At 39.7% G+C, this 19804-nt stretch overlaps 1 protein-coding gene across 3 annotated transcripts; it reads left to right on the top strand.

Moving 5' to 3' along the window:
• Positions 1–1801: 1801 nt before the first annotated feature.
• fmn2b (formin 2b) lies at positions 1802–19210 on the top strand. Of its 3 annotated transcripts, XM_089015847.1 has the most exons (20): positions 1802–2502; positions 2581–3787; positions 4577–4818; positions 5615–5793; positions 5937–6072; positions 7106–7164; positions 7382–8226; positions 8314–8458; positions 8777–8864; positions 9722–9783; positions 9941–10032; positions 10112–10241; positions 11622–11768; positions 12516–12575; positions 13552–13672; positions 13766–13858; positions 14580–14631; positions 15759–15908; positions 16124–16205; positions 17278–19210. In XM_089015847.1, the coding sequence occupies exons 1-20, from the start codon at positions 2229–2231 to the stop codon at positions 17302–17304; spliced, it is 4191 nt and encodes a 1396-aa protein (XP_088871973.1). In that variant the 5' UTR covers positions 1802–2228; the 3' UTR covers positions 17305–19210. The 3 variants fall into 3 exon arrangements, with proteins under 3 accessions (XP_088871973.1, XP_088871974.1, XP_088871972.1); XM_089015848.1 differs by having other exon boundaries at positions 1802–3787; positions 5726–5793; XM_089015846.1 differs by having other exon boundaries at positions 1803–3787; positions 17278–19209.
• The last annotated feature ends 594 nt before the right edge of the window (positions 19211–19804 follow it).

The raw sequence follows: 19804 nt of genomic DNA, 5'->3' as shown, positions 1-19804 counted from the left end.
ATATGGGAAATAAATGTTTGGAAGATGAACTTTTCACCTTACACACAATTTCTGGGAACCAATTCAGTTCGTAAGCTGAGGTATCAGTGTGTACTAAATGGAGTAGTGTGACAAGTCTCATCTATAGGGATTGAATTTAGTCATTGAGTTTATGAGTATATAAACAAGACTAATGTTGTTATTTCTGGCACTATTGGATCATGGGTCAAATTGATTGTTATTTCTTATATATATTATTATTTATGTTATTTGTTATATCTTATCGAGATGCAAGCATGAGATAAGGCCTAAATATAGAGCGATTTACTCTACATCTAAATAGTAATAATAATACATTTCATTCATCAGCGCCTTTCAAAGCTCTCAAGGACGATACGTTTTACAGATGCGATAGATATAGATATAGATATAGATAATAATAATAATATTAATAATACATTTTATTTCAAGCGCCTATCAAAGCTCTCAATGACACTGTGCAGTCACAGACAAGCATAGATACAATAATAAATACAATAGATCATGACCATGAAATATCATATCTCTGTTAAGGCAATTCAGAGTGCTCGGTTGTTTAATCAGAGCTCTCTTGAATGATTGGTTGGCAAATTTCATTTCGAAAATCCACAAATAAAATCAGACAGGCTGAAATGATGTGAAATTCTCCCAAAATAGCGTTACGAATCAAATGGCATCACGATCCATTCAAACCACACCTACTGTAATTGTATACCTAAGAAACATTGTGAGAACAGTGGAGATCATTCAGATTTTTTTTTTTTGTGTTGTGCATTCAATTGTTATGGACTTTTTGGGTTCGCAATTTGAAACACTCATTACATGTTTTTAGTTTTTTAAGAACTTTCCATAATGCTGCAAAACCCTTCACGGTGTTATTGTATGTCTACATGTGTGGCTCCACCTGATGTGTTCATATATGTCTTGCTGAAAGGATTGAACGTTGCAATGTTGTTGTTATTCCTTAACCCCACCTACGGCTTATTGAATTGTCAGTTAGCGTTAAGCTACACCGACTGTAAAGTAAAGCAATATGGTTGTCTTTTTGTTTGAGTTTGACAGTAAATTTCCACGGGGATTAGCAATGAACAGTTTGACCCTTCTTTTTTTGAACAATTGTTCACTATCTGCCATAGTTTTATGAAGTGAGTTGAGTTCGCTGCTAACATTAAGCCATTATATTAAATTCTTCTTTTGTAATTCCAAGCAAAAATGTGATGAAAAATGGTCAGCTAATCACAGGGCATGATCAGCAAACACCCGTTTACACTCCCAATAACACATTCAGACAATTTTGAATGACTTACCATGCATGTTTTTTGAAATATGGGATGTAACTGGAGTGCCCGGGGAAAAACCCACCGAGGTGTGGCAGAACTTGCAAACTCCACAGATGAATCAAACCTTGCACCTCTCCGCTGTGTGGCCAACGTGCTCACTACTTGCTCACTGTGACATATGTAAAGTATCCCATTTAGTTTGTATTTTGTGGTATGGCTATTTATTTATTTATTCATGTATTTATTTATTTCGTATTTTGTGGTATGGCTATTTATTTAGTAATTTGTGGTATAGATATTTATTATTTAGTATTTTGTGGTGTGGTATGGCTATGTATTTATGTGTTTATTTATTATTTATTTATTGATTGATTGATTGTATGGGAGGACACTTTAAATACAAGCCCATCCAGTTTCCACATTGGTTAATGTGAACAGCAAAATGAGAATCATGGGTAATGTAGTGAGGAACTCTCACTGCAGTGGGAGTGAATGAGTCTTTTGTCACTCTCCCCCAGCCACTGATAATTCTTCCTTGTATTGGTTACGACTTTCTGCTCTTGACATCCTATTTGCAGGTCATATTTTGCATGCTGACGGAGATGCGGCGAGCATGCGGTGCTTTGTCATCACAGATGGAGAGTAGGAGGGGGGGAGGGTACGTCTGAAAGGGGAAATAAAGACAACCGGAGGGGATGAGGCGGGGGTGGTCTATAGCGCCGTCTCTCCTGAATCGGCATCAACGTACAGCCACGGCAACCAGAAGCGAGTGTGAATCTTGTCGGAATCACCCGACAACAAAGATTTCTTGATCCATCATGACAATCCCCGGGTAGCTTTTCATTCTCCAGTGACTGCTTTTGCTTGTGCCTGCCCTCGGGAATATATCACCAGAGAGAGGACCTCTACCTTGTGACCATCTCAGCCAACATGGGCAACCAGGAAGCCAGACCAAAAAAATCTGCAGCGGCATCCAGTAATGGTGGCCAGCACCCTTCATTTGAAGAGGGATGGAGCGAAGGAGGAGGGGATGTGACAAGGCGGGGTGGAAAGAAACATCACGGTAAGAATGAAAGTAAAGGGACAAGCAATGCTAGAGGAGGAGGAGGAAGATCACATGGCAGCGCTCCAGGAAAAAAGAAAAACAAATGTGAATCCAAGTCGTCTGTTTTTTCAATTCGCAAAAGGAAGCCTCATCACAAAGGTAAAGATGCATACTCGAGCGAAGACGCTTTGCAACGTGGCGAGGCAGCTAATTGGAAAACCCCTGATCTATCTGCAGATGAGCTCGGGCAATCGGATACCGAAGCTCCCAGCTTCCTGGAAACCAAAAACAAACAAGAAAGTGGACGCGAATGTAAACAGCGGGCAGGGGATGCGGCGGAAACAGAAACGGCCAAAGCTGCCTCGCCCGCCCAGGATGGAAGACCCCAAGGAGGGAGTTCTGGATCCGACACGGACATTTACAGCTTCCATTCAACGGCCGATCATGACGATTTGCTTGCAGACATCCAACTCGCGATCAAGCTCCATCAGCAATGTGAGGGGCTTGAAGCAGTTGGTGGATCCCAGGTACAGGGTGAAACCAGAGTCCGGCAGGGTCCAGAGCCAAAAAGACTACAAAGTAACGGAGTTGGGAAATTACCCCCTCTTGAAACACTCGAGCTGACGCCGGAATTAGAGCTTGGATCAGACGCGCTGTCTTTCCTGGAGGTCGGAACCATGTTGGATGAGCAGACTGAGAAACCACAAGGATTACCGGTACACGTCATGTCTCTTAGAGATGGGAGGGAAAACGGAGAGAAGGAAATGGACCGGATCCAAGAGCTCAATGGAAAGGAGGAGAAGGCGAGAAAGCACCTAGCGAGTGGTCCAGAAGTTACAAAAGACCAGCAGGCCTGGACGCAGCGATTCCCACCACCCCACACTCTGGACAAAGGCGTTACAGTCCAAGCTGTTACTATGCCAACCAGAAGCAACTTCCCCAATTTCACATCAGACGGTACACACACCCGGGAGCGGGAAGCAGGAGGTGAAAAACAGATTGAGGAGCCGCACGAGCCTAGCGGGGATGAAGCTCTGACCCCTCCACCGCTTGAAGACGACGACAGAAAAAGCAGCGTTGCCATGGTAGCAATTATTTCGGGGAACATGTGTGAAGAAGTTGCGGAGTCACTCGAAGACTGCTTCAGTATTGTCTCAGAGGGAAACCGCATCTCTCCTCCTTCTGCTGCTACCAATACGTCCTCCTCCAGGAGAAGCAGTGTTTGCTTGACACCATCCCAAGGGAGCCCCACGTTAGCCAAACACATCCACAGATCCAACCAGGCCGCTTCGCCCTCCAACCCGGCGGTGAAACCGTACCCTCCCGTTTTCCCTTCATACATCAAGACCACCACCAGACAACTAAGCTCACCAGGACATTCCCCGGCTCTGTCTCCATCCCTTAGCCCCATGTCGCCAAGAAGAGTTCATCATCATTTCCAAAGGTAACTTGGGTCAAGTTTTACATCGGGGTCTTATCACTGAATGGTTCGAGGTCACAATTGTCAAAATGAATGTTGATATGAGACACACGATGAAAAGGTTTCTTCAGCCGTCATCTGTACTTCTTTGAAGGTGTCGGATGTTTCGCTTATCATCCGAGAAGTTTCGTCAGAAAACTAAAATTTTCTGGTAGCCCTAGCCCTATAGACACATCCCTATTGTCCAGAGGTGGCGGTGCCCGACCTCTGTTTTTGGGTACCGCCACCTCTGGACAACTGACGTAGCTTCTCAGATGAGAAGCGAAACGTCCGACCCCTTCAAAGAAGTACAGATGACGTCTGAAGAAACCTTTTCATCGATGGACCACTCCTGTACGACCGAGAGCTTACACAGACATATGAGGCATACCTTTAGTTTCACATTTGAAAATAAGATCCAAGTCATACGTCATGCTAAAAATAGGACCGTGTCAGCTACAAGCTAAGTTTCAGTCACCATGACGCTTTAGCATTCATTGATGATTAAAAAAAATACATTATTGGCTTACTTCTGTTCCCATTATAAATCCGATTCATTTCCAAGCGGCGACTCTTAGTTCGAAATGTGTAATTTTGGATAAAAACACTATTGATTGACAATTCGAATATTGATTAAAAAAAAAAAAAACAGAAATGACTTCCGGAATACTTTTCGCAAGAGTTAGTGATGTAATTAAAGTGCTTAGTGTTTCCCTAGCTTTCTTATGATCGCGGTCACTATCAATCAAACACATTGGAAGTTTCTGCTCACAGGATGATGACTGGTAATCAGCAAGTCCTGAGAAAAGATTCCCGAAGCGATGCCGGTCCCTTGAGTCGCTCAGCCGACTGGACAGAAGAGCTCGAGAGAAAAATGATCTGTAAGCTCAACCACGGCGAGTCTGGGGATTCAGACGCCTACGTGTACAGAGGGGGAGGAAGCCAACCCCTTTGTCCAGCAAGGAGATCTTCTTGTGGACAAATTGCCGCATGCAGCTTCCAAGATGTCTTTACAGGTGAGTCCTTAAAGGACAACTGACACCATTTTTTGTTACCTAACTGACATCAGAAAAACGTTCAAAACTACTTCAAAACTAACCCAAAACGACTTCAAAATGACCCCAGAAATGGCGAGTTTCAGAAGGTCCCGCCCCCTTGTTCATGATGTCACACCCAGACGTCTTGCCTTGCTCTAGAATCAAAACAATGGCTTCAGATTGGGAGAAGATGCGTTCTTGTTACTCATCCAGTTATGAATATGATTCAAATAGTTCTGAATCGGAAAGCATATATGTTTGCAATCGATTAAAGAAGTCCTTCCGTCTCATTTTGAGGCGTCTGGACTCCAATGTAGCGCCCAGAAAATGCACAAAATGGCGCCCAAGCTCCTTTGGAGATGGGCTGATTTGTCTGCTGGGAATTTTGTGTCAACTACTATCAAATAGTAGTCTTGGTGCAACACACAACGATTCACCATTGCGTTATTTATGTTTTTTTTCCTTCTAATTTCGTCATCAACACAAAGTACCCAAAATACATTGTGTGTCGCTTTCTCGGTCAGGGGCGTTCCTGACGTGACGTCACGACAGGAATCGTCACCAACTCAAAAACAAGACTATCTGAATATTCAGGGAGAGTCTTAAAAGGTAAAATAGAGCTAGATGCGGTGGAATCTTTGTAAAATACGCTCAGTAGAAGTAACTTCAAACATGTTCCAAATGAAGGTTCCAAAGGAGCTAATAATGTCATGAAGTGTTATGTCTTAACAGGCAATTAATTGATTTGTAATTGACTGATTTTGTCAACATCCAGGTCGAACTCTCCTGGAAAAACTATTTCATCAACAGCAACAGGAAGAGCCGGAGGAAGCTGAAAGGCTTTGCTCCAGAATATTAGAAATGGGTCTTCTTCTGCCTTTCACAGACTGCTTCAGACAACGTCTCGGGGCTAACCCTGCACATATCGACTCTACCGGATCACCCAAGTTCTATGTATGTTCCCGCACCGGTGGATTTTATGTCAAACAAGTACATTGGCATAGTTGTACTTAGATAGGATACGATGCCCTGCCGGTGATGCCTAAATGAGGTGTATGAAGTGTTTAAAAATAAACTGAACAAAAATGTTTCCACAGCACGAGCAGCTGTATACGTGGGCCGCTGTTAACCAACCCAGCATTTCCCTTCATCCTCTTGAGGGGAAGCAACCGGGTTATCTGAAAGACTCCCAGTCTCACGGAGACAAGACTGGAGTCAAAACCACAGATCCGGGTCAGGACACCTCCATACACCATATGTCATGTTTGATTGTCAAAAAGAATATTGGGATGTAGTTTAATATGCAATTCTATTAAGAATACTGTATGTACGCATGAATGATGATAAACTGTAATAACATGTCAAGTTGTCCACTGTAGTAGCCAGTACAGTATAGGATTTAGTTATTTACTTTTGTATTTGGGTGTTTATTTATGTCATATTTATTGATGCTTAGTCTTTATGTATTTATTTATTTATTTGGGTGTTCATGTATTTATTTGTTTGTTTGTTTATTCGTGTTTTTGGGTGTTTATTTATTCACGAATCATTTATTTATTTATTTGGGTGTTCATTTATTTATTTATTTGTTTGTTTGTTCATTCGTGTTTTTGGGTGTTTATTTATTCACGAATCATTTATTTATTTATTTATCTTTATGTGTGTTTATTTATTGTCTTGTATTTTATTGCATTGCATTGTATCTACAGTAAAGTCTCGTTATATCGATATTCAAGGGAGTCGGAAAAAATATCGATATAACCGGGACTATCGATATATCCGATATCGATATAACGAGACTTTACTGTACTTATTTGTTTGTTTATTTATTTGGTGTTTTTTATTTATGTGTTATTTATTTATGTATTTATTTATTTCTTTCTCCTTTTATATATTTATTTATCCTTTTGTTTATTTGTCCTTTTAGTTATTAATTCATCATTTTTGTCATTTATTTATGTATTTATTTGCTTTTATTTGGATGATTTGTATTTACAGTATGTGTTTGTTTGTTTATACAGTATTTAGTTGTTTAGATATGTATTTATTTATATTTATTTTTACGTGTGTTTATTTATGGGTGTGTGGTTTTTTTTGTTTTTGATTGATGGATTCATCTATCTATTTCTTGATTTATTTATAATTTTTGGGGGTTTGTTTGTTTATTTTGTGATTTGTTTTATTTTGTTGGGTTTGAATTTCACATTTGATTGTGATTGGCGCCTGTCCTGACTTGTGACAAAGGATTCTTTTGCCATCTCATTAGAATATCAGCCCGGCGTCTTGGGTTTGCGGCAGCAACCCAACGAGAGCCAAACGTGTCAGGTAAATCACACAAGATATTGGTTTCGTAGCCTTCACTTTGATTCTCGCTCAATGTGTTCTTCACAATTTCATTGTAATGACTGGAGACTAATACAATTTTTTTCACCCCACGTGGAATAAACAGTTACAGGTCGATTATAGCGGACGGCCTTCGCAATAGTCTATATCTAATATGATTTTTGCATATCATTTCACCCCACCCTTGCCCGATTTTCAGGAAGAAATTTTGCTGAAAACAGTGAAACTAAAGGAAAAACATGTCAATGTCATCCAACAACTGGAGCAAACCATCGAAGATCTCAGGAGTAAAATTGCCGAACTGGAGCGCCAGCCTCCTCCGCCGGACAGAGACGTCAAAAGAGCCAAAGACTGCGACGGGACGGACGTGTCCGATGCTCACTTTCAGACTGAAGCCGAGCACTTTCTGCGCTGCCTGGAGGCCAAATCGGTGCAAACGTCGCCGACGGACGACACTTTTAAGTTGAAAGTGTCTTACAGTGAGCCAAGCGGAGTCGCTACTTCACTGCAACCTCCCTTTAGCCAATGTTCATGTCAGCAGCAACCCCTGCCCACGTCTCTTCCTCTCGCAGTTCCTGTGATACCACCTCCACCTCCTCTCCCAGGTGGACATGCCCCACCACCTCCACCACCTCCACCACCACCTCCTCCTCTTCCTGGTGGTCCGACTCTACCGCCACCTCCTCCACCTCTCCCTGGTGGACCACCGCCTCCACCACCTCCGCCTCCTCTCCCCGGTCAATCAGCTCCACCCCCACCTCCTCCTCTCCCTGGCGGTCTTGCTCCACCTCCACCTCCACCTCCACCACTGCCAGGTGGGCCCGGTGCCAACGTGCCCCATTCTTGTGGGCCTCCTCCTCCTCCTCCTCCTCCGCCAGGTACGATCTACATACCTCCAGCTTTGGGATCCTTACCTCCTCCTCTGCCTTTGGGGCTATACACGCTGAGCCTCGCCCAAGAGAAGAAACCCCGGAAAGCAGTGGTGGAGCCTCCCAGACCGATGAAGCCATTGTATTGGACCAGAATCCAGTTGCACACTAAAAAGTACATAGGAGATGCCGCCGTATTAAAAGCAATGTGACGTTGTGCTTTCAAACAAAAAACAAGGATCTTCTTCTCTTTTCCATTTAGGGAAATATTGTCAGCGTCGGTGTGGGAGACAATCGAGGAGCCCGATGTGGACTTTAAGGAGTTTGTAGAGTTGTTCTCCAAAACGGCCGTCAAGGAGAAAAAGCAGCCGCTCTCTGATACAATCACTAAGTCCAAAGCCAAACAGGTAAGTATATGTTTACATTGTCCTGTACTTGTACTTGTACTTGTACTTGTACTTGTACTCGTACTCGTACTTGGCTTTTTGACTGACTGAATGAAGAAAAGCCAAAACTAGGGAATGGCGCTCCACATCATGCTTTTCAAATCCCCAATAACATTCAGAAATGGCAGTGAATGAGTTAAGATGTTTTTTTTTTGTTGTTGTCGTAAAATGTCTCCATGAATGCCATGTAGTATTTTGAGTTTCAGAATACCCCCAAAAAATCCACCAAATGTTGTCACTGATGAAAGCCTCTAAATGAATCTCTGGCGCTTCTCTCAGGTAGTCAAGCTCCTAAGCAACAAACGCTCTCAGGCTGTTGGAATCCTGATGTCCTCGCTACACCTCGATATGAAAGACATCCAACATGGTGACTTTGTTTGGCTTTCGGAATCAACTTTATTGACCAAGTCTGTAGAACAGTCGGAACATTTTATTGGCTTTAAAAAGAGCCCATTCCATGACTGTGCATCGTATTGTATTGTTTTTTAATCAAGGTGTTCAATCTTGTTTTATTTTAATCTACATAAATAAACGCTCAATGGGATACGGTTTTCTTTGGAACTCCGAAGGAGGTTGAAAACGCACGCCGACTCACTTACTTACGCTCTTAGCTATTGAGCTAGCTAGCTCTATTTGCTATTGAGCTAGCTCGCTCTCTATTTGCTATCTAGTTGGCTAGCTATCTATCGAGCTATTAGGTATCGAGCTGGCTATCTAGTTCTCTATTTGCTATCTAGCTATTAGCTATTGAGCTAGCTAGGTGGCTCTCTATTTGCTATCTAGTTGGCTAGCTATCAACCTAGCTAGCTGTCTACCTAGCTGGCTATCTGGTTGGCTGGCTATCTAGCTATTAGCTATCGAGCTGGCTGTCTATGTGCTATCTAGCTGACTATCTGGTTGGCTGGCTATCTATCTAGCTATTAGCTATCGAGCTGGCTGTCTATGTGCTATCTAGCTGACTATCTAGCTAGCTATTAGCTATCTATTATTATTATTATTAGTAGTAGTAGTAGTATGCAGTTCTATTGGGGTTACTGTTTAGAGAGTTAATGGCTAGAGGGAAGAAGCTGTTTAAATGTCTGGTGCACATGGATCGGTAGCGCCTGCCTGAGGGGGATAACTGGAAAAGGTGGTGACCAGGGTGCGTAGGGTCCAGTCAGATTTTCCACACTCTTGTCTTGATTCTTGCATGTTTCAACACATTTTGTCTTTCATTTACTGCAGCCATCTTGAACCTGGACAACACCATCGTTGACCTAGAGACCATTCAGGCTCTTTATGAAAACGTAAGTTACATAAATAGAGCATATGAATCCTGTTTTCTATCCCTACGGCCGACCAACTGTTTGTCCACCAATCGGGCGTCGAATATTGCTAAGTTCAGTGTGAAATGCATGGTGCAAAATGACATTTGGCGAAGATATCCATATGTGTATTCCGCAGAGGGCGTTGCCAGAGGAACTGGAGAAGATTGAAAAACACATTAAATCCACTAAAGACAAGGAAAATGCAAAAGCATTGGACAAACCTGAACAGTGAGTTGATGCCATCATAACGATAGTTGAGTCTTAAAATGTACAATAACATTCAAAGGGCTTTTTGTTGTTGTTCCAGGTTTCTGTACCAGCTCTCTCAGATCCCCAGCTTTTCAGGTCGAGTCTTTTGTATCCTCTTCCAGTCCAGCTTTTCGGAGTGCATGTCCTCTTTGATGAGGAAACTGGATACGCTGCTGAGTGTGTGCAAGGTGAATTTATCTGCCTCCTTCTAACAACACAATTAGAATCATTGCATCACTATTGAGGAGATATTCAACCTGTGGGAAATTGTACATGCGCTACATCTACCGAAATATCTTGTGAAGCCATCTGTCTGTCAGCGAGGCTTTTCGGAATGTTGCAATGCAAAAACGACTTAAGTGCCATACGATGTGCAAAAATGTATCCACTCCAGTGTCAGGGTTTTTGTCATTTTCACCAAAAAAATTGCAGGACCCACAGAATATTGAGTTTTAGGCCGTAAGAAAACTCATGTTTCATCGGAAAAAAAATAGTTAATTCGTAAGTTATATGGTTCTGGAGTTATCTGCGCTTGAAATGGGGGCGGCTGTAAGAAGATACAATACAATGCATACATATTGATTTATGTAGCGCTGAGTAAATAGATGGGTTGAAAGAGGAGTAAAAGAAGTTATCCAGCAAAATTTTACTTAACTGACGAAGCCTCTTGGATAAGAAGCAAAACGTCCGACACCTTCAAAGAAGTACAGATGACGGCTGAAGAAACCTTCTCAGCCGTTTACCACCAGCTATCTATTACCTAGCTAGCTTTCCATCAATTTGAGCTACTTCCTGTTAGTTATATAGCTGTATAGTTATCTAGCTATCTATTGGCTATCTATTAGCTAGCTAACTTTCCTTCTATTTGAGTTACTTCTGGGTTGTGTGAACGCTGGCGTGTGTGGCTGCCACTACTCACCCACAGAAAAACTTATCCTGTGACTATAAAGTGACCTTGAGAGTTTTTAAAGGCGCTTAGAAATGAATTCTTATTCTTAATCTTCTTCTTATTATTATTCTTCTTCTTCTTATTCTTCTTCTTATTCTTATTCTTCTTATTCTTCTTCTTATTATTATAGCAAAGCGCTAACATGGACAAAAGGCAAATGCTGGTCCCTTGTGGAAAGGAAAAAATATCGCTAGAGGTCTGACCAGCGCTTTATCGGCACCCCCGAAAAACAAAAAAATAAAATAAAATTCGGGAATGGCGCTCCACGTCGTGCTTTTCAATTCCTGAATGAATTGGAAATGGCAGTGAATGAGTTAAAACAAAACATTTGTTTTTTTAATTTACATAATATCGGCCACACGCAGAGTTCCATCTCTGCGCATGACTTCAAAGCTAATATTAGCGTCTGATAAGCATGACTTTCTGACACAAATTGTAGCGATGAAGTGCTGCGTGCACCAGTGAAAATGTAACAAATGCAATCCGTGTGCCCATCTTGTGTATGTTTATGGGGAAATCCTTTCTGATCTGTGAAGTCAGATAAGACCATCTTCCCGGGATAATCTAAAAATGCTATCAAATATGAATGACGAGAAAGCTGCTGTCCTTCCTGGCATAGTTGTTACAAGACGGCGAAAAGGTGAAGCAGATCCTCGGTCTGGTGCTGGCTTTTGGCAACTTCATGAATGGAGGAAACCGCACAAGAGGCCAAGCTGATGGATTTAGTCTCGACATCCTTCCCAAACTCAAAGATGTCAAGAGCAGTGTGAGTAGAAACAAAAATATCTACACCCTGACTAGTATTAGTATTAGATGTTAGGAGCAGCGGCCATCCACCTGGGCCTTCAGTAGTGCCACTTCTCAATCAATCCAACCGTTAATTTTAACTATTTTATGACTATATAGTTGTGACTGTAGCTCATATAAAAAGTGTCCACTAGAGGGTACCATTAGCCAGGAAATAGCTTGTGAGTTGTATGAAGGCTTGCTAGCAGGCCTTCACGTCACCAACTCGAAATGATTGGTTAAAACAACGGTTTTATCGACACTTACATTATGCTACGGGCCTGCAGAACTGATTGTGAAGGCGTCCAGGTAGATTTCTAACCCTGCTAACAAACAATGGATGAAAATGTGTTTGGTTAAATGCTTAAATACGAAGAAAAAAAACACACACCTGGAAGCAGCACAACAGGGGAAAAGCAATGAAAGGAAGCGGAAACACAATTTAGAATCTCCTCTTCTTTTCCTTTGGGCTTTTTTATCCCTTGACGGGGTTGCCACAGCAAATCAGTGTCCTCCATCTTTAGAGGTTTGAAGAAAAATTCAATGGAGAAAATATAATTAACATCAGTCTGTGATATATTCACATATCAGTCTTAGATATTTTTAGGCCAGCAGAGAAGGCTTTGCAAGCCCTGACGGTCCACCACGGGTTATGAGTATGCATAAATAAAAAAAATACACAAAGTACCTGATTACTGTCTGTTTTGTTATTCTTCTCCACATACAGGACAACATGAAAAGTCTTCTGTGTTACATAGTTGCATACTACTTGAGGAATTTTGATGAGGTGAGATTTTACACTTCGCACAACGCAATTTGTTGTCAGTATTTGATTGGATCTCGCAATGGAGAAATATATATTTCACAGCGGCAAAGTGAGGAAAGGAAAGAAAGAAGTAGAAACATATGCTATTATATCACGTAGAATCACTCGCTCTGGCTGCACCGCGGTCAAAACCGATGCCATAATTTAGACCTGCTTCATGATGATGTTGTTTAAAGGACAACCGACACCTCTGGACAAGTTCTGGACAAAACTTCAAATGACTTCTACTGAGCGTATTTGACAAAGATTCCACGGCATATTAAAGCTAGATTTGACCTTTTAAGACTGACTGGCGCTGAATATTCAGGAAGTCTTGTTTTCGAGTCGATGCCGATGTCTGACGTGACGTCACGGAGGGAACGCCCCGGACCGAGAAAGTGACACACGTTGCATTTTTGGGTACTTTGTTTGGTCTGAAAACGAAATTAGAAGGAAAACACATAAATAATGTGATGGTGAATCGTTGTGTGTTGCACTAAAACTACTATTATTTACTATCTTGTGCATTTTCTAGGACGCTACATTGAAGTCCAGACGGACTTCTTCAATCGATTGCAAACATGTATGCTTTCCTCTTCAGAACTATTTGAATCATATTCATAAGTGGATGAGTGACAAGAAAGCATCTTCTCCAAATCGGAAGGCATTGTTTTGATTCTAGAGCGAGGCAAGACGTCCTGGCGTGACGTCACGAACGAGGGGGCGGGACCTTCTGAAACTCGCCATTTCTGGGGTCTTTTTGAAGTAATTTTGGGACACTTGAACTGATTTTTATTGTTGTTTTGCATTTGACTAAAAACATCAGCCTGCCTGCATGTTTTGCGTATTTTAGATACAATAAAAGGTTTTTCTGATGTCATTTAGGAAACCCCAAAAATGTTGTCGGTTGTCCTTTAATTAATGTCCTTTGCCTGTTCCTTTCGACGTGTCCCCGCAGGATGCTGGAAAAGACACTTGTGCGTATCCTCTCCCCGAGCCTCATGAGTTGTTCCAGTCATCCCAGATGAAATTCGAAGACTTTCAGAAAGACTTGACTCGACTTAGAAAAGACCTTCGATGTACTGTCAACTTGTATTTTACAATTTGGCTTTACAACGTGGTGTATTATTTTCTAAAAATCTTCCAACTTTTATCATATTTTTCCCTCCTAGCATGTACCTCAGAGGTGGAACGAGTGTGCAAAGCTTCCATTGAAGATAACCTACAGCCTTTCAAGGACAAGATGAGTGATTTTATTTTTGAAGGTATTAAGAGCAGATGTTTTTAACCTTTGATGATATTTCAAAGCTGACTCAAATTATCTACATAAACTACAGTCCCCAGATTGCTTGGTCGGATGGATAATAGACAATAGCCATTATGATTAATTATAATGTCATCTGTACTTCTTTGAAGGTGTCAGACGTTTCGCTCCTCATCCGAAAAGCTTTGTCAGCAAACTAAAATTTGCCGGTACCCCCAAGCCTTATACCTATCAGAGCAGGTGACTGGCACAAGGACCTATCAGAGCCTTGGTCTGGCACTACCACCGCTGTCCATTAGGGATATATATAGTCCCGGAGCTACCAGCACAACGTTTGTCCGCTGACGAAGCTTTCCGGATGAGGAGCGAAATGTCAGACACCTTCAAAGAAGTACAGATGACGCCTGAAAAAAACCTTTTCATCGATGGACCACTCCTGTACGACTGAGAGCTTACACAGACATATCGAGTCATGTGTTACAGTATATCATATTTGATAATTAGCTATCGAAGAGCTATCTAGCTAGATTTTGATCTATTTGAGTTATTCCGGGTTGAGTGAACGCTGGCACGTGTGACTGCCGCTGCTCACCTACAGAAAAACTGATCCAGTAAAGTGACCTTGAGACTTTTGAAAGGCGCTTACAAATGGAATGCATTATTATTATTATTATTATTATTATTATTATTCACAATAAATGTTATGCAATTTTCTTCCATAGCGCAACATGAGCTTGAAGCATTGGAAACTCATCTGAGCAGCACACACAAACTGTAAGTATTGTTTTTTTTTTTGTTTTTTTTTTTATTGAAGTTCAATCATCAAAATCGCAACAAAATAAGAAATCTCTTTTTTGAAAGATTTTTTTTTCTTTGAAGTGGTTCAATTTGACACCACGGAGAAATGAGTCATATTAACCATCAAAATGACTGGCTGGATGAATACCCTTATGAAACAAAACGATATTTTCCAATACAGAACTGTAATATATTGGACTAAATAATAATAATAATAATAATAATAATAATAATACATTCCATTTTATTTTCGAGCGCCTTTCCAAGCTCTCAAGGACACTTTACAGTCACAGACAAGCATAGAAAAAAAAGATACAATCATAAATAAAATATAATTATAAATAGAAACAAGAGATAAAAAAATATATATAGTAATATATTTTCTCAATGTCATTTCCCCATATATTTTCTATTCTAAATTCATTTATTATATATATATTGTTATTATTGTAATATATTGCAAAATATACAAATGATTGCCCCTTTTCACATATTGTAATCATTAAAAAAATAATGCACTATATATATATTCATTTATATAGTACAAAATATATGTAATTTTATATTTATAAATAACCACAATCACATATTACATTTTCTAAGCATAGTAAAATAATAATAAGCATAGTAAAATAAAAATGTCAACTGCATAGTGTATGTATGAAATTTAGACATACATGTGTTATATGAAAATATATGTCACAACTACATACAGATACATATTTAATCTATAATGAAAAAAATACATTAAACACCAAACACAGACAAATCGGTATAAGAATAAACCACCTTTTCTTTCATCATCTCAAAAACAAATTCTGACAATCCAGAGGTGAAAGGGTCAATATTTTCAGTGCAAGATGAAATAGTTAAAATTTTCGAGGTTATACGTGACACCATGACTAAATACCCAAACTGTGTATTAAGGAGATTACAAATATTCTGCTGTCAAAACAGTGGTGGTGAATAGTAATTACAATATTTGTAATTATAGATTAAAAAAATAGATATACGTATTTGATATATATGCGGGAACCAACGTTATGAGATCGACATTTTCTCGTTAACTGTTCCACGTCATAAAATGTGTGTTGTTTTGATAGGTTCCTCCAACTCACGACATTCTACTCGGTGAAAGCAAAAGCAGGGGAGAAGGAGGTTTCGCCAAATACCATTTTCTCCATCTGGTATGAGTTTTCCTCTGACTTTAAGGACCTGTGGAAGAAGGAAAACAAATTAATTATAAAGGACAGGTAAATATGATGGAAAATTGTAAATTGCTGTAAACAATTGGAAAGATATCACGGAGATTAGTCAAAAGTCAAAGTCAGCTTGATTGTCCAATCTGCTAACATGCATGCAAGGCACTTAGAATGACGTTAGCAAACATAATAAACACGAAAACGCCAATTTGCTTCAACAGTTTGGAGATGTTGGGTTTTTTTTTTTATACGTCTCAATATTTTAGGCTCAAAGTGGCAGAGGAATGTTTCCGACAAGCAAAGGAGCGTTCATCCTACAGTGTCAAACCCAAACATGCCACAGGGATTGTAAGTAGACTTCTTTTTCATTTTCTTTCAAGCACCTGCTGTTTTATCAATGTGTCATTCTCTCTCTTTTTTAATTTAATGAAATAATGGAATAACATTTGTGAAGGGTTTTAACCCTTTCAGGAATGGTGCTTACTACAGCGGATAGCTTATCATGTTATAGAGTGCATGTAAGACACATCTGGGAACAGTAATACCTATTTATATAATAATAGTGTTTGGTCCCAACCAAGTAGAATAATAACAATATTAATAATATTAATCAAAATAATAGCAATAATAATAATAATAATAATAATGTTGATGATAATCATGATGATGATAATCATCATCATCATAATGATAATGACAATGATAAATGTTTGTATTATATATATTTAAAATTGTTATGAGTGTTATTATTGTTATTGTTATTATTGTTATTGCTATTATTGCTATAATTGCTATTATTGCTATTGTTGCTATTGTTGCTATTGCTATTGTTATTGTTGTTGTTATTGTAGTTACTATATGATGATGATGAATAATTATGAATAATGATTGATTAATAATAATAATTATTATTATTATTTAATATTACATAATATTTTATATTATATAATGTTATATAATAATAATAATAATTATTATTTTTTTTTTTTTCAAAGCTCTCAAGGACACTTTACAATCATAAAACCAGGAAATAAATCAAATCACAGCTAAAATTATAAAAAGAGATAAAACTATCCAGAGAATGCGATTTTAAAAAGTATAAGTATAATAACGATGGTGGCAATTTCCAGATGGAAGTGTTTTCATGGGACCATGTGATCTCCATAGAGATCCATTTGAAAAATATGAAATGAACTTAAGTAGATCAAGTATGTGAGGGGTCATATGCTCCTTAATCGTGTAGTTAGAAATGTGATGTTTGGGCAGACACTGCAGACTATTAAAAAGTGAATTTTCCATCATATACCCCTTCATTCATTCAAAGATAATTTGTTTTGGCCTTGATTTGAAGGATTCCATCTCCAATCAACTCTAGATCAATAAATTGGATGCCGGTCGGTGCAATGTGTTTATTCCACAGAAAGCCAAGCTTGGAATGAAAATCTGACTCGCCGGATTTTGTTTTTGATGAATGATGCAAGACCGGGTCAGGGAAAATCTCCCAGGATTGATTTTTTTTTTCCCACTTGGACCGATGAACTTGATGACACGATAGACGAGATTTTCTAGGAAAGCGGGGCAATACCAATCATTTTGGAAGTCAACAAAAGAGAAGGTGCCTTTTTAACTCTAAGCGTATAATTGTGTTGTTGGGAATCACCGCTGTTCAAAGTGACAATACGATGTACATATTGTGCAGTAGAAAAATAATAATCCAAGTGAGTGGTAAAGAGTCATTTATTGATGTTTACCCAAGTCACCCCACTATGTGCCAGTCTGTGATTATGTGAATGTGTCTGTGATTAACAATTATGTCTTTTGGGGCAGGTGGATTTCTATCATGTGATTGATTATGTTGAAGAATTGAAGATTCTCACCAAATACGTGAGGTTTCAGATCTCCCAAATGTAAACGTCAAACAAAACTGCAACAAAACATTTACTCACAAGAATAAAAACAAAGTATGAACAGAAATAGCTGGTCAACAAAAACCTGGAAAAAAAGGCAATCCATTAACAGAAAGTCAATGAAATAATTACAATACAATACAAACCAATACATATTGATTTATATAGTGCTAAAACAACAGCTGAAAAAGGCGCGTCACAACAACATCCGTGATGAAGGTGAAACATGTCAGGTAATTGAACCACCGAAAACGCCACCGTCTGTCATAAAAGAATCTGTTGTAAATGAGATAAGCAAGAATAAATAACCAAACAAAGGCAATGCTTACACTGAACGAAGGGAACGACAATGACGACAAAAAAAAGAGCAGCAACAAATGCAAAATAATCAGACAAATGCAAAACCATTGGTCAGTCGTGTAATTCATGGCTAATGACATTTGGCAGCGGGTGTGCACACGGACGGAAAGACCCTCGTCTGCCACCTGCTGGAGACACACTAGAAGAGGATGACGACGTGTCAAAAGCTTTTTGGAAATCAAGGGAAAAAGTGGATGTCACTCATCTGGCTAGCGGCTAGCGCTAGCCGTATGTCGACTCAAGTACTTTATTCAAGATAGTTTCCTAAATTTTGCTCGTCAGACTACTGCAAGAATGAACGCCTGTCTGAAAGAAACGAAACGTTTTGGAGACAACCTCAGCAAACATTAGCCGGATCATATTATCATTATTTAAAAGACTGATCAGACCGGTAATTGCTTATAAACCTCATCTCACCCGAATGAACAATCAATATGACAACCTTTATGAAAATAAGAAGCAAGTGGGTTTGTAATCTCTATGTAATTAAACAATTGATGAGAAACAACCAGAGGGGGGGGGGGATACAGAACTACCGTCTATTAGCTATCTAGCTTTCTATCTATTTGAGTTACTTTAGGGTTGAGTGAACGCTGGCGCGTGTGGCTGCTACTGCTCACCCGCAAAAAAAATTATCATGTTTCTGTAAAGTGACCTTGAAAGTTTTGAAAGGCGCTTAGAAATGAAATGCATTCCCAACCCATTCTCGAATCTTGTTTCTATTAAGAAAATGTTATGTAACACTGCGGGATACATGATCTTTTAACAGCTTTTTTGGGGGAGTGTGTTATAAAAAAATGGAATTTGTATGTCCTCCCCATGCTTGTGTGGATTTTTCCCACATTCCAAAGACGTGCATGGCAGGCTAATACATAGATTCCTATTAGAACTTGCAACTGGCTCAGGGTGTGCTTGGATTGGTTCCAGTACCGCTGGCGGCCCTTGTGAGGGTAAGTGGATCTGAAAATGAATGAATGAATAAATGAATGAATGATTTGCAAATCATTTGATTTTCTTTTTCATGTTCAACGCAATGACCCACCCCCAATAGAGTTGGGTTTGTATAATTACGTGCAGCATATCGATTTGTCCCCAGGAGTAGCAGCCACCATTTCCAGTTATTCCACAGTCATCCCAAAACATTCAGGTTGAGGTACAGGCATGTTGGTTAATTCTTAATTTGTGTGTGTGTGTGTGTGTGTGTGTGTGTGTGTGTGTGTGTGTGTGTCTCTCTCTCTTTCTCTCTATCTACAGTGTCTATCTTTCTTTCTCAGTACAATGTTATTTTTTGCAGTCTTTGAATTTACACAAGTACTGATGCAAAAAAAAAATCGAAAGAGTCAATATTCGGCAATCGATAATAGGCATAAATCTCAAACAAGGATGATGACGTTGTTTTAAAAAATGGCCGCCATGTCTCAGTGACGTAGTGTTCGTGCTGGTCGAAGTGTAATGCAGTCCAAGTATAGACTGTAACAGCAGGGGGGGGAAAGCAATGAATCCAAACCTAGAAACCTACAGGCAAAGAAAAATTGAGGAATTTAATTTCGCAACAGTCAAAAATAAATAAATAAACAAGGGTGACAATTGTGAATCGGCCATGGCGAAATCAAAGGTTAACGGCGTACATCCGCCATTGCTTCTCCTTCCACCCTAAACACTACACACGAGCTCGACAGT

The sequence above is a fragment of the Hippocampus bargibanti genome, linkage group LG15 (genome assembly GCF_051943395.1).
Source record: "Hippocampus bargibanti isolate YZ-2025 linkage group LG15, ASM5194339v1, whole genome shotgun sequence".
Lineage (NCBI taxonomy): Eukaryota > Metazoa > Chordata > Actinopteri > Syngnathiformes > Syngnathidae > Hippocampus > Hippocampus bargibanti.
Note: the sequence above shows the minus strand (reverse complement) of the source record. Positions and strands in the feature narration are given on the sequence as shown.